This window comes from Pyrus communis, chromosome 10 (assembly GCF_963583255.1).
Source record: "Pyrus communis chromosome 10, drPyrComm1.1, whole genome shotgun sequence".
NCBI lineage: Eukaryota > Viridiplantae > Streptophyta > Magnoliopsida > Rosales > Rosaceae > Pyrus > Pyrus communis.
The window spans coordinates 26,827,032-26,852,900 of NC_084812.1; the positions used below are offsets into that span (position 1 = coordinate 26,827,032).

General features: G+C 35.2%; 3 protein-coding genes across 5 annotated transcripts; 1 reads left to right on the forward strand and 2 right to left on the reverse strand.

The window, feature by feature from the left end:
* Positions 1-1,696: 1,696 nt before the first annotated feature.
* LOC137747497 (homeobox-leucine zipper protein HOX11-like) lies at positions 1,697-3,630 on the reverse strand. The gene is made up of 4 exons (XM_068487619.1): positions 3,264-3,630; positions 2,769-3,154; positions 2,499-2,578; positions 1,697-2,190 (listed from the first exon to the last, which is right to left on the reverse strand). The coding sequence occupies exons 1-4, from the start codon at positions 3,538-3,540 to the stop codon at positions 1,824-1,826; spliced, it is 1,110 nt and encodes a 369-aa protein (XP_068343720.1). The 5' UTR covers positions 3,541-3,630; the 3' UTR covers positions 1,697-1,823.
* A 7,655-nt stretch (positions 3,631-11,285) lies between these two features.
* LOC137747620 (uncharacterized) lies at positions 11,286-16,370 on the reverse strand. 3 transcript variants are annotated; one of them, XR_011069983.1, is made up of 4 exons: positions 16,232-16,370; positions 14,092-15,875; positions 11,948-12,090; positions 11,286-11,780 (listed from the first exon to the last, which is right to left on the reverse strand). XR_011069983.1 is itself a non-coding variant. In XM_068487761.1 (2 exons), the coding sequence occupies exon 2, from the start codon at positions 15,763-15,765 to the stop codon at positions 14,458-14,460; it is 1,308 nt and encodes a 435-aa protein (XP_068343862.1). In that variant the 5' UTR covers positions 15,766-15,875; positions 16,232-16,370; the 3' UTR covers positions 11,286-14,457. The 3 variants fall into 3 exon arrangements, 1 of the variants encoding a protein (XP_068343862.1); XR_011069982.1 differs by having other exon boundaries at positions 11,948-15,875; XM_068487761.1 differs by having other exon boundaries at positions 11,286-15,875.
* A 4,522-nt stretch (positions 16,371-20,892) lies between these two features.
* LOC137748115 (uncharacterized) lies at positions 20,893-24,548 on the forward strand. The gene is made up of 4 exons (XM_068488200.1): positions 20,893-23,159; positions 23,251-23,559; positions 23,648-23,753; positions 23,856-24,548. Exons 1-4 carry the CDS (start codon positions 20,893-20,895, stop codon positions 24,546-24,548), a joined length of 3,375 nt encoding a protein of 1,124 aa, XP_068344301.1.
* Positions 24,549-25,869: the final 1,321 nt, after the last annotated feature.

Sequence of the window (25,869 nt, forward strand, 5' to 3'; positions counted from 1 at the left end):
TATATTTTCACATCGAAGTGCCATTCTTCTGGTTGTGTACTATGTGCACATCAACTTTTGGTTAATTTTTTTTTAAATTTAAACATGTTGGCTAGTATTCTATACTATACAGGGCCCAAATTTGAGTTATTTTTTCTGAACTTACTTTTAGAAGGAGAATGACTAAGTATCTCCTAACGAGACTTGATAGTAAAGGGAAATGATAGTCACACATTATTTTTTTCCTCCTACATATCCTTGTTTAATTTTGTCTATTGTTTTCATTTAATATATTCAATTTGATAACCAAAATAAAGAAATATATGTAGAATGAAAAAGTTGGTGTCTAGTTACTAGTTCTCACTTCTTCTATGAAAAATGAGAGTTGTAAATGAATGAAAAAAAAAGAATATGTTTGCTCACCACTCTATTTATCACTGTTAGATGAATTTAAATTTAAAAATTTGTGTAGTGGATATATATAAATCTCAAAATTTAAATTCATTTTACAATGTGCACCCAAAAAAAGGGAGAGGAATCATTAGAAGACAAGACTAGAAACTAGCAGTTGATTCAAAAGGAAGTTAAACTCTCAATTGGTTGAAGCTTGAAAAGGTGTAGGACTCTTTACCCAGGATTAAGGATTTCCTACAACCACATATAAAATAGTAGGACATTGTTCTTATCCGTATCTTTTGAAATGTCAAAAAGTAGTATAGTAGGTATTTGTCTTGTTTTACGTGAATTTCGTGGAAGCTTTGCGTGATTAACTTTGTCTTATAATTAATTCCTCCCTATTTGCCAATAAGGACGTCGGAGATGGGTCCATGGTCGGTCTCATACTTTTATACTTTAAACATGCATGATTATGCATGCTCCTATCGCAGTCTTGCATCTGTTTCTTGTTTCATGCATGTCACATGCATGTGTTATGTGACCTCCCACACCATGCATACCATTGGACATGGAGAGCCAACGCATGCATGCATACATAAACCAATCTTTCTACCCAATCACAGATTCACACTTGCTTCATTCAAAAGCCAAGGATGAATTAGAGTATGTTGATATGATGATATATTAATCCAAACACTAACCCAATATATTGTCTTCCGACTCTTGTCCCTTGTCCCCACAATGACAGCTTTGTTTTATAGGCTGGGAAAACGCCCATCTCCCATCTCCCATCTCCCATCTCTCATCTCCCAACTACTACTACTTTCCAATTTCCATCAAGTAGTACTAGGAATATGCATGCCGATGATATATCATACTAATTGATGCAACACCGGCCTCTAGAATTTTTCTATTCATGAAATGAAATCATCAAATCCCAAAAGAAAACCTTTCAAAGCATGCATGCCAAATCAAAATCCAACAATTCTTGTTGGGGTGTGATATCCACACACCCCATTTTACTTTTCACACCTTTTTAATTTTCGACTGTTGGATAGGATGAATCGAAGAAGATCAACGGACAGAAATTATCAAGGGTGTGAGAGAAGTAAAATAAGATATGTGAATAACACATCCCTTCTTGTTTATTAATACACACAAATATTTCCTTAATTTCTTGAAATTTTTAACCATAATTCCTTCTTGATTCTATTTCTCTATCAATAGAAAAATGGAAAACAAAATAAACAGTTGGGCCTTCAGAAAGGGGAAAATGAGGGAGAAAAAGCAAAAAAAAAAAAAAAAAAAAATGAAAAGAAACACAGTTTACTATCGTAATGCTTATTCTTTCTTTCTATATACATTTATATATGTACACGCCCACCTAATAAATGTAAACTATTTGGAAGGAAGCTGTATAATAAATAAATATCTGGGAGTGTCTTAATTCACGAAGCTGCGGAAGAGGGATGGGATTTGGGTTGAAAAAACGGATAGAAGCTGGGTCTGTTGAGAGGAAACTTAGCTGCTTGAACTTTTGTAGTACTAATTGACATAACTTTATTATTATTATTGTTATAAGTATTGTTGGTGGTGTTGATGGCGGCGTTAGAGGTGGTAGCTGTGCGCTCGCAAGAAGGACACAGGGTGAGGGTGGTGGCTGGTGATTGCATGTAGAACGGGTTTGAGTGATGAGTAGCCTTCAAAGCCCTCAACTCCTGTAGCTCTTTGTTTAGCCTTCTGTTCTCTTCCGTCAGTGTCTCACAACATCTCTTCAGGAACTCACAGTCCACCTCCGTTTGCTTCAACTTTGTCCTGCACTTAATTAATTCACATCAATATCATCCATTATTCAAGTCACAATATTTTTCGAATACTAATTGACTTTGTCAAAAAGATCAAAATTAAAGAAGGTAAACTCTTAAATTAGCCAAGAGTTATCGCCACTCCTAAAAGGGTTATCTTTCACTTGTATAAATTTATTTTGTTTGCGTTTTCATAAAGTTGAAGTGCAGGGATCATCAATTTGAAGTGTCAATAAGAACTCCCATTTAGGTAATTAGATTTCTACGTACATATACACAGACAGATGCATATAGGATACAGCTAGATTAGATGTATACCTTGCTCTTCTATTCTGAAACCAAACTTCTACTTGTCTTGGACGAAGATTAAGCTGTTTCGCCAGTGCTAGCTTTTGCTTCTGCACCATTAATTACTATCATAAATAAATTACATCTATGTATATATATGTAATTTATATGTTTCGGGCGAAAATATACCTAGTTATTGTGGTCCTCATTCATGATGCGAAACAAAGAGAAATAGTCCGATAAGAGAACATTTTGGTACCTTTTGTGTCCTTCGTTATATAATTAAAAATTTACACTTACAGGGTTGAGAGTATGGTGTTCTTTGAAGCTTTCTTCAAGAAAAGCAGATTGTTCCTTGGAGAGCCTGAGCTTCTTTCTACAGGTGTTAGCGTTACCATTGATGATGTCATCCTCCTCATCATCACTGCCCACCCTGGAATTATATGCCCTTTCTCCCTCATCATCGCCTTGTCCTTCTGCGGAGTGAGCCCTCCTCTTGTAGTTGTAGACGTTGTGGTAATTGTTATTCAGACCATCACCAGCACTGCCCTTTCTGTGATTATTATTGCTGCATAAGCCGATATCCATGATATGAAACGACGACGAACCACTGTTTGTATGCGATGACGACGCAGCAGCCACCACTTCCTGAGCTTTGTTGATCACGTTCATGGACAGCATACCAGCTATTTATGCCATTAATTAATACCCAGAAACGTAATTGATTAAACCCTAAAACAAAAAAGTTAATTAATTGAAATGGTAATTAATGAATTAAATGAAACTCGAACTCACCGTTTTGAATCTGATTACAAGAAGAAGTAGGCCAAGGGAGAAGATCAAGTTGAAGTGGTGTATGATCATCTACATGGATATGATGATGATGATGATCATCATCTTGTTTTTTATCTGCTTCTTCATCTCTAGGAGGAGGAGGAGGAGGAGGAGTAGCAGCTGCACAGCTTGGACCGATTGATAAGTTCATGCAAAACCCTGTCTTTTTGGTGGTGGTGGTCTGATCAGATGGCTCTGCAAGAGCCTCATGATCTCCTAAGCTCAAACAAAGCTCCATGAACCTTCAGCAAATTAAAGCTCTAGTCTCCAGAGAAAAAGACTCTTTTTATATATAACGGCAGACTCAACCAAACACTGCTCTTTCTTTTCTGAATTTCTGATTTTTGTGAATTATTAATTAATTTATTATTATTGTTATAATAATAATTGAGGTTGTTTGTGGGAACCAGTTTGACCGACAAACCTTACTACTCAGGTTTGTTGACAAACACACGTGAAAGGAAGAAGGAAGAAACATAAGGCCTCCTAAAACATTAGACCGGCGGAAGAATGAGTGATTTTTCAGTGTGATAAGAACACGGAGTGATATACGACATATCATTATATAAATGATGATATATTTGTGTTATAAAGTTAATAACTTAAAAAATACAATTTCACACCACTTATATAAAAACACAAGTGGTGTATCACTCGTGTTCCGATTACAATAAAAAATTTCTCGGAAGACAACAACATACATCTAATCACATATTATTATCTTACAAGATAAACGAAATGAGCAAACATAATTAATCATAAGATGAAAAAGGTTAACCTGAAAAGAAAAGGTATCTAATCAAATAATTAATCTTAAATAGGAATTAAACAAAAAACAAAAGGCGAGCTTTTAAGTGGAGGGGGAGTTTCGAACTAAGAAGGCGAGCTTTTAAGTGGAGAGAGAGTTTCGAACTCAGAATACATGAGTAAAAGCCCAACACCTTATCCGCTAGTATATTAAACCACATTTAACAAATGCGAGCTTTTAATTGTAAAAAGTGAGCACATCGGATTGTTTGCAGGTGATCGTGATCATGAATGTTTTCACCCTAATTACATCCGAAATCAAACATTTAGGACGAGTGCCTTGCTAATCTTGCCAATCACTTTGCTTAAATTACGTGATATGCATGAGGGACATCTTATGAATGCACATTTAGAATCTTTAAATGAAACTTTGTTTTTTGGAATGCGTATTGATTGTGATAATCTATTGCATTCATGATGATTCTAAGATTTGCCATCATGATATACAATTATGAGTTTAATATTCACAAACAAAAAACTTCTAATAAAATAGAATTATAAGATACTAAACAAACAATAAGTCATGTATAAATAATTTATTTTCATTTTTTGGTTTGTATACCGTCGAATCTTACGTTGACCAAATTTAAGGTAATGGTGCAAGTGATAGCAGCAGGGGTGATGGAGATGGTGAAAAGGTAATGGTGGGGATATGGTGGTAGAAGTGGTGGTAGTGATATACTTAAATCACAACCACTACATATAGGGTTGTGAAGTACATCGTAAGAAGTGAGAAATTAAATTTATCAAAATCTTAAGAGAAGAGATTGGATTTGCTACGATTAAAAACAAAGTATAAAAGCACCTAAGGTCCATCAAAACTAATGACTTTGTGTTTGGCTTCTGGCGAATTTGGAACTGTAGGAATGAAGTTGTATTCAATGGGACCCGAATCCTACCACATATTGCAGTGGAGTTATGAAGGCAGCAAGTGGAAGAGTTTAGGGAGGCTGCGGTAGTGGAAGGAGGGAACAACAAAAGGATAGGGAGTCAGGGGTGGGGGGTCCTTCTGCGGAGGGGGTTGGGAGGGAGGGGTTTCATTGGGAGAAACCTATCTTTGGCATGTTGAAGTTGAATTGTGATGCTGCCTGGCGGAAAGATACAAGGGTGGGTGGGGTGGGATGGGTGCTCCGTGACTTTGCGGGGATTCCTAAGCTTGCGAGAGGGATGGGTGGTGTGAGGTTTGCGGCTTCAATTATGGCGGAGGAGATTAGGCAGGGGATGGAGATGGTTATTGGAAGTGATGCTATGGAACCCAATGTTAGATTGGTGGTGGAATCGGACTCAAAATGATTGATTCAAATGCTTAACAAGGAGATCACGGCTGATGTGACTCTTGATATCTATCTCCAAGATATTTGGAGGATGGCGAGCTTGTTCTAGTTGGTGAGGTTCTGCTTTACCCCTAGGCAATGCAATCGTGTAGCTTATTCGGTGGCGGTGTTGTTAAGCATGACTGGAGATTTTGCTGGAATGAGTTAGATCCAGAGTTTCTTTTTAATATTTTAGCAGAATATGCAAATGTAACCGTTCGTATTTAGTTCCAATAAAGTTTCTACCTTTTGGCATAAAAAAAAATAAAAATAAATAAAACTCTATCTTAATTCAAAAGTCAACTCTCGACCCTATTATAAAGCATCAGGGTCTTGCCTGACAAACTCATTCGTCGGGCAAATGTAAAAAAAGTGACACGTGTACTATGAATTTGTTTTTTTGTTGGGAAAAATGACCAATTCGTCGGGCAAAGATTGCATAGAAATGTCCGCTAAGTTTAATTTTTGGCAAAAAAATGGTGGGAAACTACTTTACTCGACGAATTTTACAATATTTCGTCATGCAAACCCTTTAATTTAGGGGAGAATTTTATTTTTTGGAAAAACAATTTTGGTGGGGGCGGGGGGGTGGGTGGATTTGAAAGTTTGCCTGACAGATTTAGTACCATTGCTTGATAAAAAATAATTGAAATCAAAGGCGATATAGCCGTTAAATCATGATGGTACGTTTGTAACCGTCTAACCTTTCATCTCGTTACTTAATCCTTAAAAGTTTGTTTTTGTGGTTTTTCGGGTATGCAATCTCGTATTATATTCAGAGAAGTTTGACAGTTGGATCGTGAAAATGAGTTTCGTAGACTGCGTATCCCGTCAAAATAATATATATTCAACAAATACTAGCGTTTTGTTGCCTAAAGTCTTTGAAAAAAAAAAAAATCAAATTTGATGACCAATTTTTTTTTTTTTTTTCCTCAAGCAAAGTTATAATCTCACAAAATTTAGTTTGTTGGCCAAATGATAATTTCTAGTAGTGTGTTATGGAGTGACCACATCTAAAATATTTCTCTAATAAAAATGTGACTTACATGTATTGCGAACCCTACCTTTCTTAAATAGATAATTTAGTTAGAATAATGCTAGATAGACCAATTTTTTAGAGAAAATTTGCAAACCATGTGATGTGTCACTAATAGAAAATAAGCATATTTGTTAGTACTCAAGTAATAAATCCAATCATCAAGAACCACATCACATGGTTTACAAAATTTGGTTTAAATAGTTGATCACCATAGCATTACACATTTAATTATAATCTATAAATTGTGGTTTCTCTAGCATTACTTTCATTGAAATGATACATATTTTAACTAAGCAAATAGATTGGCAAAATACCATATGATCCATCAAATATACATATTTGCATCAACAAATTTCCTAGCCGTTTGAAAATGCTACAAGGCACCAAGTCGCCTGCTAAGCGACTGAGTGAGGAATGAGGATTGAGGTAAACTTAGGAATGGCAATCGGCGAATTGAGTTTGGATGTGCCACCTCCATATCTGAATCTGTTTATTTTCTTTGAATCTAAAATCGTAGAATCTCCAAATGAGTTTTTTCAGTAACCGAATTCATCGGATAACGGATTTCCTATCGATAATGGTTTTCCCCATTATGGTATTTTTATATTTAGTTATATTATTAATTGGATAGTGAATTTTAAATAAAAACGAGATTAAAGAGAGTACTATTATTAATAAAACTGATAATGCATATAACAAATAATATTAAATATTTATATTAACAAGAAAATATTTATACTATTGATAATCAATAACCATATAATTTAGGGAATTGTTATCGGCACTCCAAAAATCTCATTGTGCACTTCAAACTTTCTATTATTAGAATGAAAAATACACATGTGAGAAGTGTAAATTGAGATTTTTAGAATGCTAATAACAGTTCCCATAATTTATACTATTAATGATATAATGCATATAATTACTAGCACAAGCGTTCATATTTAATGATGCATGATTATTGATAAATCGTTTCTCCATATGCTAATATTTGTGTTTTTTATTAGAAAATGAAAACAGTTTAGTTTTGGGTATGGGTTCCGGATGGACACCCCAATAACCATAATCGAATCCGGAAAGTATTATCCATAATCGTAAAATACCCAAAATTTAATTCTCGAAAACGAGTCGTTCGAATCTATTACCTGCAGAGATTGGATTTGACGGACCAAATTATCGTCTCTATCTTCATCTATTAATTTTCCAATTAACTAACCAAATGAAAACGATTCAAACTTAGTTTTGAGATTGTCATGATGAAGCCAGCGAGAGGCAGAGGCAGGAGCCAACAATATACTTGCACGTCTTGGTTTTGTGTCGTGTGTAGTGTATAGTGTGTCCCCTCCAGAGGAGAAAAGTGTGCTAGTTAATTAGTTGGTTTGGTTGGTTGGTTGGTAAGTCGGCGGTCTCCCAGTCGCTGTTGTCCATTCACATTAATCCTTCTCGTCTCCACTAATTGCCGGCTAGGGGTTGTTTGTTATCTTATTTGGATCTCATTTTTTATTTTTAAAATTAATGAGTATTAATTATATTAAATAATTTAGCTAATTCATCAGTTTTCAAAAACAAAAAATTAGATCCATAAAATTACCAAACAAACCTTTAATTTGCTGCCTTTTGTTGCGCTCCTGCAAATATATGTACGTAAATAATTTCTATTGTCAATCGTATTGCTACATTCTGAACAATTTCTTACCATTAAACGCATATAAAGTTTGCATCTCATCGATGGCAAAATTCATAGGAAGATTACCGATCACATGATGCATCCATGTCACTATCATGCATAATTAATCGTCAAGTCCACAACTCGGTTAGTAGAAAGACAGCAGGACGGACTCTGAGAGTGTGCGATCGCACATTATGAAAGTAGTACATTAATAAAACGCAGGAGTATTAAGCAAAGTTGCGCTTAGCAGAGTTATCAAGCGTTTTTATTTTTTCATTTCTGCATGGGTTCGGATCCCTGCACGCCTTCATCTTTGTTATTTTTTTTCCAACTGTGGTATTAACGGTCTCCCTTTGTTTTTATTCTTCTTTTTAAATATATATGTAGTTTAATTTCTTTCATTAATTTCCACATGGTGTATTTTTATTGGTGCATATTGTTGACATGATGACATGTTAAATGCAAATTGGATGAAATATAATGGCATGGGTCAATTTATAGTTTTAAAAAGTTTAAGCCTTTAATTTATCAAAAAAAAAAAAAATAGTTTAGGGGTCCTTTCGAATTGAAGTGTTAGTTCAGAGGTAAAATGATAATTTACTCAACTTTAATTTAGTGAACAATAATTCAACCGTAAAACAATGGACACATTGCCCTAACTAGATGAAGATCAGATAAAAAGCTAGGGTGATTGGATTTAGTCCTAAAAGTAATTTTTACAATTACACGTCTATTAAGTAATAACTTTGGTATTGAAAGGCTTAAAATTAATGAGGAGAGAGAGAGAAAGAGAGAGAGAGAGTAATCAAAGGCTGGGGTGGCCACTGAAAACCCAATTGAATTGAAATATGATGACGATGATGTGTTGTGGGGTTGAGACTTGAAGATGGAGTTTCTTTGAGAGTTGGGTGGGAAAGAGGAAGTCAAACCCAACAAAGCTCAAAATCAACTTTCACAACGCCCGCATGCCTCATGATGTATGGTCACTCAACCTCCATCATTACATCTCATTAACTTCTCATCCACCAATTCAATTCCTTAATTTCTCTCCTTTTTTTTAATTACTATTTACATTTTGACTTCTTCTAATTTTATCGGATGTTTATCGGATGTTCCCGAAAAAACCTGTTAGTCTATTGGATACGGTAATTATAGATAACTGCTTGTTGGAGTAACAGGTAACCCAAGAGATGAAAAATAACGAAAATAAAAGGAAAACTTCACTCACCCATCTTCCGTCGTGTTCATATATTGAAGGGGTTATTTGCCACCCTCCATTGTTCGTCGGTAGGACAAAACATTTGGCTGCTTCGATGCATGCACTCATTCTATTTCCTGACAAACCAGACTTTGAAATTCGTGATATTTTTTTTGTTTTGTAGCTGGCTTAATGAGATATGTTTATACAATAATTTGAAATCAAGGAGACAAATCTTATCCATTGGGTCCGGTAGGAATGCTTGGTAGAGTCTGGTCACTTGTCAAGATTGAATTTCATAGAATTTGGAATGTTGCTATTACATAAAATAATATAAATATTTTTTGGTCGGTTTAGATAATTCTGAAACCGACTCCATATTCATAGACTTTTCTGCATCGTTTATAGTTATACATAAACACGAAGAAAATGAAAAGGAGGGAAGAAATGATTAATGAATAAAGATTGGAGGACAGGAGTTGCGCAAAGCAATGCAATTCTATCAAGGAATGATAATCATTGTCGATTTGTCTGGCAGTCAGCCCCCCATCGGAATTATCAGAATCATTGCATGCATCATAATCCGACCCACCTACTACTACTTGATGATGGGTAACTGTCATCCGTTAATAAATATAGGTCTCACAATCTCCTATTAACGGCTTACATTCAAAAACGTGTGTGGACAATTATCCAGTAACATTTAAGTACGTATTGACGCCTTATTCAATATTTAGTAAACAAACTTGATTGCTTTAGCCGTATTTATTGAGCTCGAGTAATTTAATCGAAGATTATTAGTTCATAAGCAAGAGAAAGGATAAATATTACGAAAATATACATACATATATATATATATATATATATATACACACATATATATTCTTTTTTTCAGTCCATTGATATCTTTCACATTAAGAGGAAAGCACGTTCAGCTAAACCACACAATAAGCAGCCTAATTTGGTATCGAATTTATTATTTGTCATCCACGATATTCGAACCTAAGACCTCTTACTTTTAAGTGAAGATGAATACCACCAGACCATAGTACTGAATGTCCTAGACATATTAGTCTGTTAATCCTTTCAAATGAGTTAAACTAGATAGGAGTTCAAACTGAGCATCAATCAACCAGACGTAACATGAAGAAAGTGAAGAATATGTCCCTTATTCAACTACAAAATCCCAATCAAAAGTCAAAAAAAAAATCCCCAAATTTGCTTTCCAAAGGTAATAACAGTTAATTAATTCGTGGCCGCGGATGCTTAGGAAAAAGTTATCTTCTATGTATAAAGTCAACATAAAAGATGAATAGTGTTTTTGGTGTCATCAAGCTTCAACAAAAAGATTTGGACAAAAATGCCCTCAAGAGAAAAAACTTCAAAAGGCATCCATCATAATGCAGGGGAATTTTTGTCGTCCAATGAATAGTGTTTTTTGGTGTCACAAGCTTCACAAAAAAAAATTGGACCAAAATGCACCTCAAACAAAAAACTTCAAAAGCAACCCAAAATAATGCGTCAAATGTGGTAGGGATATTTTCGTCATTTTAACAGTGTTTTTTTAATAACTAATTTCTTTTGTACATTCTTTTTAATAATTAGTTACTCACAATAAGCTTGCAATAATGTAATTCAATTATTTTTTTATTAAATATTATTTTTTTCTATTTTTAAACACGTTTAAAACATTTTAAGAGACGTGTAATGTTGATTATAAAAAAAGTATTTTGCATGCGGATAATAATGTGATTAAATTAATTGTTAAATGATTGTTTTTTTTTTTTTTTGAACGAACGATATTATCTACAATAAGGGGGTAATGGTGGGCTCAGCCTCATAATGAGCTAGCAATAATATGATTCAATCAATTGTTTATTAAAAATTATTTTCCCTATTCTTAATATAAATTCAATAGAAACCGATTTTATTATGTGAATTCAACTGTTTTAGTTGGTTTATGAAGGGTTTCTTCTAGCATGGTTTAAGATTATTCATTTATTTCGAATATTTAACTTTCCTTTTGTCAATTTACGCATATAAATACATTTAAAACGTGTAAGTCTTGCGTAGCACGTCGTGATTCAAAAAAATACCTTTTACACTCGTGTGAGCATGTGCATGAAGGCTAGTATAGATAATAATCTTGTACCAATATTGAAGGAGGAAGCGTTGAACATGTGTTCGATAGCCACCTCCCTCAACCAGTACCTTGACAAATCTGCTTCATATGTTTAGGCTCAGATAGATTTAGGCTTTTGCACGTGACTTTTATGCATTTGTCTACCAACCTTGTATACATCTCTTTTGAGAGGAATGAACTTGATTCAAACCTAATTAATCTTGAAAAATGTAAAACACAGCCCCACAATTACATGCAATGCAATCGCACCTTAATCTGAGTCAGCTGCAGTAGTTCGCGCCTTCAATTTCAACAGCAGCAATCACACTCCTGAAAGAGAAACATCCAAAGCTTTTTCGGAATTTTGCAATAATCAATTCTTTGAGTAACATAGCAAACTAGTACGCAAATGAGGTTAATGGAGCATAGTTACATCAAACTAACCGTTACAGGTTCAATTCTATATGATTTAAAGTTCACACAAAAAATGTCTTTACCAGAGAAGAATTAACCATGGTTTCCAACACTGGAATGCTTTGCATATTAAAACTCCACACCTGACCATGGCAGATCTATTTACCAGAGAAGAATTAACCATGGTTTCCAACACTGGCATGCTTTGCATATTAAACCTCCACACCTGACCATGGCAGATTTCTGTCCGAAGAAACCCTAGTGTTTTATAAATAAAATCATTCCACTTCAGAAACCTAAAAATTTTCAGTGGCAAATTTAACCCTTACGATTATAACCAGCTGCAATTCAAATGATAGCAAATACATGACAAGAAAAAGAAACTTGAGATATGCTAAACTGAGAATCCGGAAACCAAAACAGATTCCAAATTACCATATCTTTACTTAAGGCTGGTAAGCTCACATAAGAGGTTAACATCATGATTAGTAGTCAATGAGAAACATACCTGATACCTGAGACTATCTTAAATATAAAGAATACCTCTTTAAAATCCGATTGTATACCAACCATATCAACTCCATTAAACTTCTTTGTCTTCTATTTCCACATCCCTTCAAAGAATGCCACAAGGAGAACTATGATCGAGTCCAAGGCCATGATTAAGGCAAACACCTAAACCAACACAGATCTAAGGAGAACTGAACAACCAAGAGATAAGCAAAAGGCCAGACTAATTCATTGAAAAGAAGGTGCACCCTCATTAAATGTCACAATAAATATTGATATGGACGTTCTCTTTAAGTCCTCTTCATTTTCATCCTTACATAATCATGTTGATGCTTCCATTGTGTAACTTCTTCATTGTATAACTACTTTCAGTGATCTAAGAAAGAACTACTGCTAGGAGAAAGGAAGTGGAAGGAGATCATTTTCTAGCCAGAAACATTTATTTCTCATTCTAGGATACGGTAATGACTTTTCCTTGTAACAAGAAAAATAGACTGCTTTTAGCCGTGAATATCTGACACTTGTTTAAGTGATCACTAGCATATCCAAGGATATTTGTTTAAGTGATCACTAGCATATCCAAGGACAAATACTTGACCATGGTCACTGAAAACCACAATTTGCTCAATGCACTGTATCAGACATGCACAAAGAAAGAAACTTGATGTTCTATAAATGTAATTATGGCATCTTATGTATCACCAATACGCATAACTGAAGCTGGTGAGTCAAACAACAAAATGGATGATGGATGCCCTAATATGGAAGGAAGAAAATAAGGTACACTAACTCCAGCATCAACAAGGAATAAGGTCATAAAATAAAAGAGTGAGAAATCTACAAACCCGATGCCAGATCATCAAATATTAAAAACCACTCAGGATCTACTAGCATTTGAGGCTAAAATATGAGAAATTGTAAACTTTTGTTCCAAAGGAGGGATCGAACATTCAGAGTTTGGCAGCCCAAACTCATGCACCAAATATTGACCGAGTATTTTCATATGTATTATGAAAATTATACATACAAAAAGTAAAACTTAGACACCTACTGATAGAGACTTCCAACGTAACAACAATCAAGACCATAAGGGATGTGACCGACCACTAGCTGTTTCCATAAAAATAAAATTTCCATTTTGAGTGATAAGATTTTGCTATCTTGTCACATTTCTGCCATTTTAAAAGACATTAGAAGTAGGTTCTAACTGAAATCTTTCCCCTTAGAGCTAAATGTCAACATCCCACACAAACCTAATTGAAAAAATTGGCAATCCTGATCTTCTTCTTACCACTTGCATGTCAAAGGTATTTCAAGAAGTCAATGTTTAGCATTGAAAAATGTCATTGTATTATATTTATTTCTACTTCCAAGCTTAGAGGATTGGGGTGCCAAATGGTGAGAACTAAAATGATCTTATCTTAACACTTATCATCCAACCAAAAAAATACAATACGATTAATGGTGCCTAGTAACGAGTAACTTACTGCAGAATAATTGAAGGATCAAGTAAACTCAACCAAAGTAGAGTTGGTCAGCAAAAAATGCTTCAACCAGCCATTAGTTTTGGACTTGTCATAATAAAATGCAAGAAAATATCAGGTAAAAGAACTAGCAGCTGAAAGTTTCAAAAGCTAGTAGTGGTACATATATATTTACCAAGATATAAAGCACGTACAAGGATATAGAAACTAGAATGAGCATCTATAAGACTTACAAATATAGACTGCTCTTTGGCGTACAGAAAGGACCCTGTGCCATGGCATAACACCAGAAACAATCCTCAATACATCCTTTGAAAGTGGACAACACCGAAAGATTCTTCCATGGAAAGTTTAATTCTTGGAAAGAGGACAAAAAGGTGCTCTTACTGATAGCCCAGATGCCATACATCAAATTTCAGTATCTATTTACAGAATGAATTCAATAATGCTTTTAACAGCAGTCAGAACTTCATACACGGTTGCCAAACACAGCCATATGAAGAAAATTCTGATACCTTCAGCAAACAAAAAAGTTTGCAGTATAATGATTAGGAACCTTGTATTATTTTGATCTGTATCTCCAGGAAACAGCTTTTTGCTTATCTCAACCTTCTTCTTCTAGGTTCAGATGCATATGCATTGTTTGAATCAAAATCTATTTGATTAGTTCTTCTCCTAGAAGATGAGGGGAGCGATGCAAAATTTGTTTCTGATTCTGTTGTCTGGTCCACAATAACGGTCTCAGTTCTTATAAAGGAAGCAGAAGGGAGCGCATCAGAGTTGATTTCAGCAGCAGTATCAGAAGTCAGAGTTTCTGGTTGTATAACTGCAGCAATGCTGGAAGATGTATCTCCATTGTCAATATGTAAAGATTGATGATGGGTTCTTCTCACATGGTGACTAATACTATATTCCTCGAGATCCTCGACTAATCTTTCTGCCGAATCCATTGCAGTACTCAAAGCTGACGAAAGGGAAGATACTGAAGCAGCTCGTTGTAGTAATAATCTTGAAACTTGAAGGGAATCATGCTGGTTTTGGTTTCTCGCCTCAGTGGCAGGTGATGCCTGGGATGCATGATTCTGGCTGGGCACGAAACTAGTTCTTTCAGCCATGATTTGGGCACGGGAACTATCCCGTGACCGTCTTCTCTCCCTCATTGAACCAACTATGTTGCTAAGTTGCTGAATCCTTTCTTCAATCAAAGTAGAAGATGGGCCCCACCTAATGAGCTGTTGCCTCAAACCCTCAATCCTGTGTGCAGGGGGCCTAGGAGGGGCCTTTGAAACAGACTCCTTTGATTTGCGAGAACAGTTACCATCCCCATTCCCGTAAATTGGAATCAGACTTGTATCAGTGACTTCTCCTTCACACACGGGGCATTCCTTTGCATTTGAATCCGCATATGACAACTGATAGAAGCATGGCCAACAAAACAGATGACCGCAACATGTCAATATAGGATCTCTTGCCATGTCCAAGCATATATTACAATCAAAAAAGCTCCCAGTATGAGGCTCTGCCTTTTTCACAGGTGTATCCATCCCCAGTGCCTTGGCTATCAAATGCATGTTATCACCTCTGTTGGTTTTGCCCGATTCCACTGTTTCTCGGGAAGCTAGAGCATCGTCTCCACTCTGACTGTGTTCGTTTTGTGTATCAGAAGCAACAACTCCGGCAGTGATATTCACAATTTGAGGGGAAATTTGAGCTTGTCGCCACCTCGGACGCTGCGAAGCCCTGGAAGTGACTGCTTCTAGTTGTCTGATACGTTCTTCAATGCGTCCATGTGCAGTTTCAAGCTCATTGAGTATGTTATCTAATCCGATCACCGAATCAGGTGGTTGGTCTAAAGGCTCTTGGTTTAGATCCAAAATCATGATTTCTTCCCTTATATTGCTCCCCATCTCTATACAATTCCACCAAACCTATTCCTTTAGGAGCAAGAACCCAATTGAATCCAGAGCAATTTCAGTCACCCAGCTAGAGGAAATCAGCAAAAAACAAGGTTACCTTCCTGCCAAACATGCGAAAACAATGTCATTGAATTTGAAGGGGTATACTTCGTCACTTCAAATTCATTACAACTAAAACAAATTAAATTGAACATTTTATTCGATCCGCTACGTGTAATTTCCTTGAAAATTGAAAACTCAAACATCATCATTATTTTCTAATAAATTATGCTTTGACTCAGGAAAATTACAAGCCCGCGAAAGCTCAGGCAAACAACGCATCAAGAAGGAAAAAATTCTACTTGGCAGAAGATCAGATTTATGTACCTTTAAACATCATATATGATATATCGTCGTTAAACAGCGAGTACAGCCACGGAGAACAAATTAAATAGGGAAAGAAGAAAATAAGCTTTACCTATATGTATATGTATAGGATTGGCCCAGGAGCCAGCAGCCAGCAGCCAGCTGCTACTTTTATTTCTTCTTCTTTCTTTCTGCTTTCTTCTGTGTTGTATTTATGAGAGAGAGAGAGAGAGAGAGAGAGAGAGAGAGGCGCCAACGGCAGATAAGCGACTGGGAAAATACTGCCTTTGAGCCAAGCCAGTTCATATACGACATCTGCCGGGTGACCATAACTCTGTGTTCATCATGCCGTTAGCTTCCCACCGGGTCTGCCGGGATGCGGCCCAGATTCACTTGGGCCTGTCAATTTGTCTGGCTCAAACCTTGACATTGAGCCCAAATATATGCTTGCTGGGTGCTATCTTCATAAACCTCTATGCAAGATGTTTTATATTTTTTTCGCATACCCGTTAGAACATGTTAACAAATTAAATCGTTATTGGATCACCTATTTTGATAACTGATATGACATGTAAATGACACGAGGACGAGCTGTTTGCAAGGTTTAGACATTGAATTTTTGCATGACACATTAATCCGACGTGAAACGATACGAATCGTTAACAAGTTGGGTCGTTATCGGGTCACTTTTTAAAAACCCGTAAAGATAACAGGTATGACACGAACACGACAATACAACTTGTTTGCTAGGTCTCCATCTCCGTGAGGGGATGCACATATCCCTCCATTTGCCTATTATAACATATTTTGAGCATATAAACTTAGAACCATTCAATTTCTTAATCATCATTTGAAGATCACTCCTATAAAAAATCATTTAATCATCTAAACGTATCAAATCACTTGGTACCTACAATGTTGATTTGTTCTATACATTTCAATTACTAAATGATCTCTGATTTCGAAATGAAGATTAAGAAATTGAAACGGTGATAAACTCATTACCTGTGACATCCCACATCGCCCAGGGGAGTGATCCTTAAATGTATATTCCCATCTCTACCTAGCACGAGGCCTTTTGGGAGCTCACTGGCTTCAGGTTCTGTTGGAACTCCGAAGTTAAGCGAGAAGAGGCTAGAGCAATCCCATGATGGGTGACCCACTGGGAAGTTGCTCGTGAGTTCCCAAAAACAAAACCGTGAGGGAATGGTAAGCCCAAAGCGGACAATATCGTGCTACGGTGGTGGAGCGGGCCCGGGAAGTGGTCCCCCCCCGGCCCGGGATGTGACAATTCACCCCCCCTAGGGGCCCGACGTCCTCGTCGGCACACTTCCGGCCAGGGATTGGCTCTGATACCAAATTGTCACATCCCGGGCCGGGGGGGGGACCACTTCCCGGACCCGCTCCACCACCGTAGCACGATATTGTCCGCTTTGGGCTTACCATTCCCTCACGGTTTTGTTTTTGGGAACTCACGAGCAACTTCCCAGTGGGTCACCCATCATGGGATTGCTCTAGCCTCTTCTCGCTTAACTTCGGAGTTCCAACGGAACCCGAAGCCAGTGAGCTCCCAAAAGGCCTCGTGCTAGGTAGAGATGGGAATATACATTTAAGGATCACTCCCCTGTGCGATGTGGGATGTCACATTACCCCTATGAAAATAATGTATATTTAATGTACAAATTTTATAATGGAAACCGTTTAATATCTTAATTTTCATTTAAAGATCGCCTTTATAAAAAAAGCTATTTGAAACAAAGATCCACAACAATCTTCCAAATATATTAAATAAATCAACAGTATAAGATTTAGAATTTATAATAGGATTTTTCTTCTTTTGTCGTGCTTCGATTTGTTAACAACTATGGGCAAATCAGAAAACAAAACAATTTTGTAACAAATATATAATACAGTGCAAATATTGAATCGAACCAAGCTAGTTTTGCAGCTTGTACGATTACAATAAGAAATGATTATTATCTTTTAAGAAAAAATGACTTGTTATTTGCTGCAAGACAAAGACATAACATTTATAATCGTCAAAAGAAGCCGAGACCGCTAAAAAAGTCAATGGATCCTAATGACGAGAGATCAATACTAGCACCAGCAGTGCTGCTTCCGAAATCAGTAATATTCGTATCAACACCGAAACCATTGCCACCAAATCCACCGCCGCCGAGTATTTGTTGAATCAGCTGTGTCTGATCTCCTAGACCCTGACCAGAGGAACCACCAAATGCACCGCCACTGGTTATTTGTGGAATAAGCTGTGCCTGATTTCCCAAACCTGGATTGGATCCACTGCCACCACTGGCTATTTGTTGAATAAGCTGTACCTGATTCTCCAAACCCTGATTAAACGAATCACCAAATCCAGCGCCACCGAGTATATGCTGCATCATCCGTGTCTGACTTTGAAGTGCTTGGTTGAAAATAGCATTTCCCAGCAGCCCAGTACTATTATTCATATTTGGCGCATGGTTTTGAAACTGACGAGTACTAGTACTTGTTGGGAAATACTGGGTTCCAACAGCAGCAGCAGCTTGCGCATGCGCTGCTTGAGTTTGTTGAACTGGAGGAGCACTACTACAAAAGGACCTAATAGTGTCACTTCTTGCGTCGCTTTAATATTATATAGTGGCGAAAAAGAGATTTGCGACACTCAGTGAAGATGACGTCGTATTTAGTGTCGCTTATAAGCGTCATAAAATTTCTATGTCGCTTTTAAACCGACGTAAAAATTTAGTGTCGCTTATAATCGACATATATTTTAATATTTTTAAGCAATGGCGTCGCTTTAAATAAAATAGTGTCGCTTTTAAGCGACATAAACTATTAGTGTCGCTTCTAGGCGACACTAATTCTTGTTTTTAATATTTTAAATCTTGCGTCGGTTTTGAGCGACATATATTTTGAAAACCAGTGTCGGTTGTAAGCGACACATTGTTGCTCTTTATACCCTCTCCCCCGTGTTTTCTTTTTCTTCTCTTGCACTTTTCTTATTCGTTCTTCCAATTTTTACAAAGTCTCCCGTGTTCCTCTTTCAGCTATCTCCTTTGGTTTGCAAACTTCATTTGTTCCTCTGTTCTCTCTTTCAGCTTTCTCCTTTGGTTTTCAAAATTCATTTGTTCCTCTTCACAACAGTAAGTTTTTCTTGCTTATAATATTTTTATTTTCACAACAGTAAGTTTTTCTTGTTTAATTTTTAGTTACAATTTATTTTTGTAGGAAAGTTATTGGAGTTGGTTGAGTACATAAAGAATTGTTGACGTCGAAATTCTTCAACAAATCAGGTTTGTATCCCTAACTTCTTTAATTTTTAAATTGTATAATACACAAGTTTATTTATTTAAAAATTATAATTTAAGCAATTAGATAAAATTCTACTATTTTTGTTAAATTAATAAAAATTTAGTCGAATTAATTAATTTTGTCACTCTAATTGTTATTTTAATTTGTTGTTATTTTGATAATTTTTTGTTGTTATTTACTAGAATGAATTAGATGAACATAATTTGAATTGTTATGAGAAAATGGAATGAATAATATTTATAAGCATTTATGTTAAATTAACAATATTAAATATAACATAAACTTATAATATTGAGTAATATAAGAATATATTATGTTAATTTTTTTTTTTGCACTCTAAGTGTTATTTTAATTTGGTGTTATTTTGATAATATTTTGTTGTTATTTACTAGAATGGATTAGATGAACATAATTTGAATTGTTATGAGAAAATGGAATGAATAATATTTATAAGCATTTATGTTAAATTAACAATATTAAATATAACATAAACTTATAATATTGAGTAATATAAGAATACAATATGTTAATTTTTTTTTTTTTGCACTCTAATTGTTATTTTAATTTGTTGTTATTTTGATAATTTTTTGTTGTTATTTACTAGAATGGATTAGATGAACATAATTTGAATTGGTATGAGAAGATGGAATGAATAATATTTATAAGCATTTATGTTAAATTAACAATATTAAATATAACATAAACTTATAATATTGAGTAATATAAGAATATATTATGTTAATTTTTTTTTTTTTTTTGCACTCTAATTGTTATTTTAATTTGTTGTTATTTTGATAATTTTTTGTTGTTATTTACTAGAATGGATTAGATGAACATAATTTGAATTGTTATGAGAAGATGGAATGAATAATATTTATATGCATTTATGTTAAATTAACAATATTAAATATAACATAAACTTATAATATTGAGTAATATTATAATATATTATGTTATTTTTTTTTTATTTTTTTGCACTCTAATAAGAATATAAGCTAAACTTATAATATTTAGGAATATAAAAATATAAGAATATAACCTTTCATAAGAATATAACCTAAACTTATAATATAAGAATATCCTTTCATATAAGAATATAACCTTTCATATAAGAATATAACCTAAACTTATAATATTTAGGAATATAAGAATATATTAATTAATTTTTTTTGCACTCTAATTGTTATTTGAATTTGTTGTTATTTTGATAAGTTTGATACTTTTGGTTGTTATTTATTAGAATGGATTAGATGAGCATAATTTTGACAACTTTTTGTTGTTATTTTAATTTGCTTTTACTATAATAGGTGTTGAAAATTAAAAGATTGCAATCGTGATAGAGTTCGAGGGGTGAAAGATAGAAATTGAAAATTTTGATAGTTATGCCTACATGATAGGGATTGAAAGATTGTAGGCATCTTAGTGTCAACATAATATTTTACCTTCGTAAAGTGGTAAAATATGGACAAGAGTTGGTTGACAATACCCCGAAATTTTGAAGCGTATACAACTGGAATTAATTTGTTTTTGGATCAAGCAGTTGCAAATGGTGTTGGTCCTGATAAGTTTAGATGTCCTTGCAAAAGATGTTGTAATCGATATTCTTTTGTTAGGAACACCATTGTTGAACATCTCATATTGTATGATATGGATAAAGATTATAAAAACGCTTGTTGGCGACATCATGGCGAGCAAAACATTGGAGAGCAAAATGTGGGAATTGGAGAAGAAGAAACAGGAGATGAGGTGATTGGCATGCATGATTTTCTTAATGATGTATTTGTCCAACCATTAACAGAAGAAGGTGTTGGGCCATCTACTGAACCCCCTATTGGGGAAGGGCGTCCAGAAGAGGTGCAGACTTTTTTTAAGTTGCTTGAAGAGGCAGATCAAGATTTGTGGCCAGGTTGTAAGGAGTTTAAGAAATTGGAAGCAGTTGTAAGATTGTATCAGATCAAGTGTTTAGCGGGAATGCCTGACGAGATCTTCACCACTTTACTGGAGTTAATTAAAAGAATGTTGCCTGAAGGGGATTGTTTGCCTGAATCCTGTTATAAAGCAAAAAAACTTATAAATGACTTGGGGCTGTCGTATGTGAAAATTGATGCATGTCCCAATGATTGCATGATCTATTGGAAAGATACTTCAGATTTGACCGTGTGCTCAGTTTGTGGTAAATCAAGATATAAAATTACCAATGCAGAGGATAGCTCGAGGAAAAAGGTCGCAGCTAAGGTTATGTGGTATTTTCCTTTAAAACCACGATTGCAACGCTTTTTTATGTCGAAGCATATGGCTGAACATATGAGATGGCATGCAACTGAATGTCCTAAGGATGAGTTTATGAGACATCCTTCAGATTCTCCCGCATGGAAGCATTTGGATAATTTATATCCGGATTTTGCGTCAGAAATTCGAAATGTCCGATTAGGGTTAGCCAGTGATGGATTTAATCCTTTTGGGAAAATGAGGAATGATCATAGCACATGGCCTGTGGTGCTTTCTGTTTATAATTTGCCACCTTGGATGTGCATGAAGCAACCAAATTTGTTATTGTCTTTGTTAATACCAGGACCGCGCAGTCCTGGTAAAGAGATTGATGTATACATGCGTCCATTGATTGACGAGCTGAATGAGTTGTGGGAGGTGGGCATTCCCACTTATGATGCGTTTTCCAACCAAAGTTTTACGATGAAGGCTGCCGTGTTATGGACCATAAGTGATTTTCCGGCTTATGGAATGTTGTCAGGATGGAGTACACATGGTTATAAAGCTTGTCCACATTGCATGCATGATAAAGAATCTATTTACTTGCCAGCGAGTCGCAAGATTTGTTATATGGGGCATCGACGATTTCTTGAAGATAATCATAGGTTTCGAAGGCAAACCATCACTTTTAATGGTCGTCGAGAGCATCGTACTGCACCAAGGCAGTGGACTGGTTTACAATGTCTCGAAGAACTTTCTACATTGAGATTTACTTTTGGAAAACCAAACAAGGATGCTTCAGTTGGGCAACGCAGAAGAAGAGCTTTGAGCAGTACAAGTAGTAACAGTCAGTGGAAGAAGAAATCGATTTTTTATGAACTACCTTATTGGAGGCATCTCTTGATTAGACACAATCTTGATGTTATGCATATCGAGAAGAATATATGTGACAGTGTGGTAGGAACATTGCTAGATATAGAAAAGTCTAAAGATGGATTGGCGGCACGTGCAGATCTTGAATTCTTGAACATAAGACATAGTCAACACCCACGTAGAGAAGGAAATAGAACATTTCGACCTCCAGCATTGTTCACATTGAAAAGAGAAGAAAAAACTGCGTTTTGTAAAGTATTGTCTACTATTCGGGTCCCAGATGGATATTCATCAAATCTGTCACGATGTGTGCACGTGAATGAACGAAAAATACATGGGTTGAAAAGTCATGATTGCCATGTTTTAATGCAGCAGTTACTCCCGCTTGCAATACGCCCGGTTTTGCCTAAAGCTGTTACTATGGTTTTATTAGAGTTGAGTGCAATTTTCAGACAGTTATGTAGTAAGAAGGAGTCTGAGGAAGGATTTAAGCAACTGAATTCAAGAATTGCCTTGACATTATGTCAACTTGAGAAAATATTCCCTCCTGCATTTTTTGATATAATGGTGCACCTCCCAGTTCACTTGGCAGATGAAGCAGCGCTTGCAGGCCCTGTTCAATATAGATGGATGTATCCAATTGAACGGTAATGAATAAATTTTTATAATTTTTTTACAATTGTAGTCATAACTTTAATTAATAATTATAATAATTTGTATTTCGTTTTATAATTGTAGGTATTTGCAAACACTGAAGCGCTATGTTCGTAATAAGGGTCGTCCTGAAGGTTCTATTGCTGAAGCATATTTGGTGGATGAGTGCTTGTCATTTTGTTCCATGTATCTTAGAGACGTTGAGTCTCGTCGTACCCGTAGAGGCCGAAATGAAGATGGGATTGGACGTGGAGTATCTGGTGGGTTATCAATTTTTGACTCGAAAGGATGTTATATGGGTTCAGGAGAAAATGTGGAGCTCAATCTAAATGTTCTTGATCAGTGCCATAGATACATTCTAAATAATTGTGATGAAGTTAGCCCATTTAGAAGGTAAGAATGTTTAATCATACGTCGAAATGTTTTATTGGTTTTCTTAACTTTGAAAAAATAATTATCTAAATTGGACATAATTGTGTAGGCAACATGAAGAATTCTTGAAAACTAAATATCGTCGAGAAAGGTTAACTATGCGACAAATTAAAGAGCTAAGCAAGAAAGAATTTCCAGAATGGTTCAAGCAACATGTGAGTTGATATAATAATCATATTATTTATTTATTGTTTTGCATTTTAATTATAACATGTTTATAGTTATTTTGTCAATATTTATCTTCATACTTATTACAGATGAATTCAAGATATGATGCTAATGACACATTGATATCTCAAGACTTGCATTGGCTAGCTAATTATCCTAGTAGGGTTGTGAGCAGATACAAAAGTCACATTGTTCATGGATTTAGATTTCGTATAAAATCTGTGGATGATAAGCATAAGAATCAAAACTGTGGTGTCTTTGTACCTGCAAATGTTCCTGGAGCAATTGGGCAAGTAAATTGTTATGGCAGAGTTGTAGATATGTTTGAGGTCAAATATTGTGGTCCTACTGAAGCAGGAGATAGGGGTCGAGCTGTGATGTTATTTAAGTGCGAATGGGTTAATAGTGAAAGTCCACGAGGAATGAAGACTGATCAATATGGATTTACTATGGTGAATTTCAATCAATTGGGATTTAAAGAGGATCCTTTCATACTAGCATCACAAGCATTACAGGCATTTTACGTGGAGGACACGATTGAAAAAGATTGGCACGTAGTTGTTCGAACTCAGCCAAGAGATTTATTTGACGTATTAGAGGATAGTGATGCTATTGATGATTATGACACGCCGAACTTGGATGATCGAATTCTTGATAATGAAAATTTTCATACAAGGGTTGGCGTGGAAGAGACTCCCTTTCTTGAATCATTAGCGTTGCCTACCGGGTTCGTTAATCATGCCAATACCGACGAAGAGCTAACAGATGATGACAGGGAATAAATATATTAATTATTTTTTGTATTAATTAGACTTTGTTTTATTTTGTATGCTATGATATTGTATTATAAAATTATATTTCTGTTTTTTTTTTTTTTTTTTCCTTGACATTCTGTCGCTTTTAACCGACGGCATTTTTCAGGTATGTCAGAATTGGCGTCGGTTTTAACCGACGCAACCCCAGCCTATTTCGACGCAATGTTAAGCTTAGGACATGTGTGTCAGACTTGGCGTCGGTTTTAACCGACGCAACCGTAGCCTATTTCGACGCAATGTTAAGCTTAGGACATGTGTGTCAGACTTGGCGTCGGTTTTAACCGACGCAACCCTAGCCTATTTCGACGCAATATGAGACTATTTCGACGCAAGATACTTGTTGTCAATCATATGCATTACCCCTAATAATAATAATTATATATAATTATTTTTTATTATTTGCAGTTTTATAGCCTAAATATTAATAATTATATATTAATTTAATTGTTTTACACCCCTAAAAACAATAATAATTATATATTAATTTAACTGTTTTACACCCCTATACGAATGCAATGAATGTTTTACACCCTAATAATAATAATTATATATAATTATTTTTTATTATTTGTAGTTTTATACTAATTATAATAATTATAAACTCTAAGTGTTAGCCAATCTATCGTTTTACGAATTCTCCAAAACTAATTTCAACGATCCAAACCGTCAAAATTGTTTGTATATGCTTGGAGATCACATCAGCAAAAAATCACAAAAAAAAAACATTCAGAGATCAAGTAACGGGACAAAGCTTTTCGACGGTTATAAACGAAAAATCACGATTTAACGGTTATTTTAACTCCGATTTAGATGATTTTTTATAACTACACTCCTTGACCCTATATGAATACAATGAATGAATTCGATCTTCAATTTAAAATATTTACACAAGTGGATACCACAAAATCTTACGTTATACTTAATGAAAGTATAAATAAACTCTAAGTGTTAGCCAATCTATCGTTTTACGAATTCTCCAAAACTAATTTCAACGATCCAAACCGTCAAAATTGTTTGTATATGCTTGGAGATCACATCAGCAAAAAATCACAAAAAAAAAACATTCAGAGATCAAGTAACGGGACAAAGCTTTTCGACGGTTATAAACGAAAAATCACGATTTAACGGTTATTTTAACTCCGATTTAGATGATTTTTTATAACTACACTCCTTGACCCTATATGAATACAATGAATGAATTCGATCTTCAATTTAAAATATTTACACAAGTGGATACCACAAAATCTTACGTTATACTTAATGAAAGTATAAATAAACTCTAAGTGTT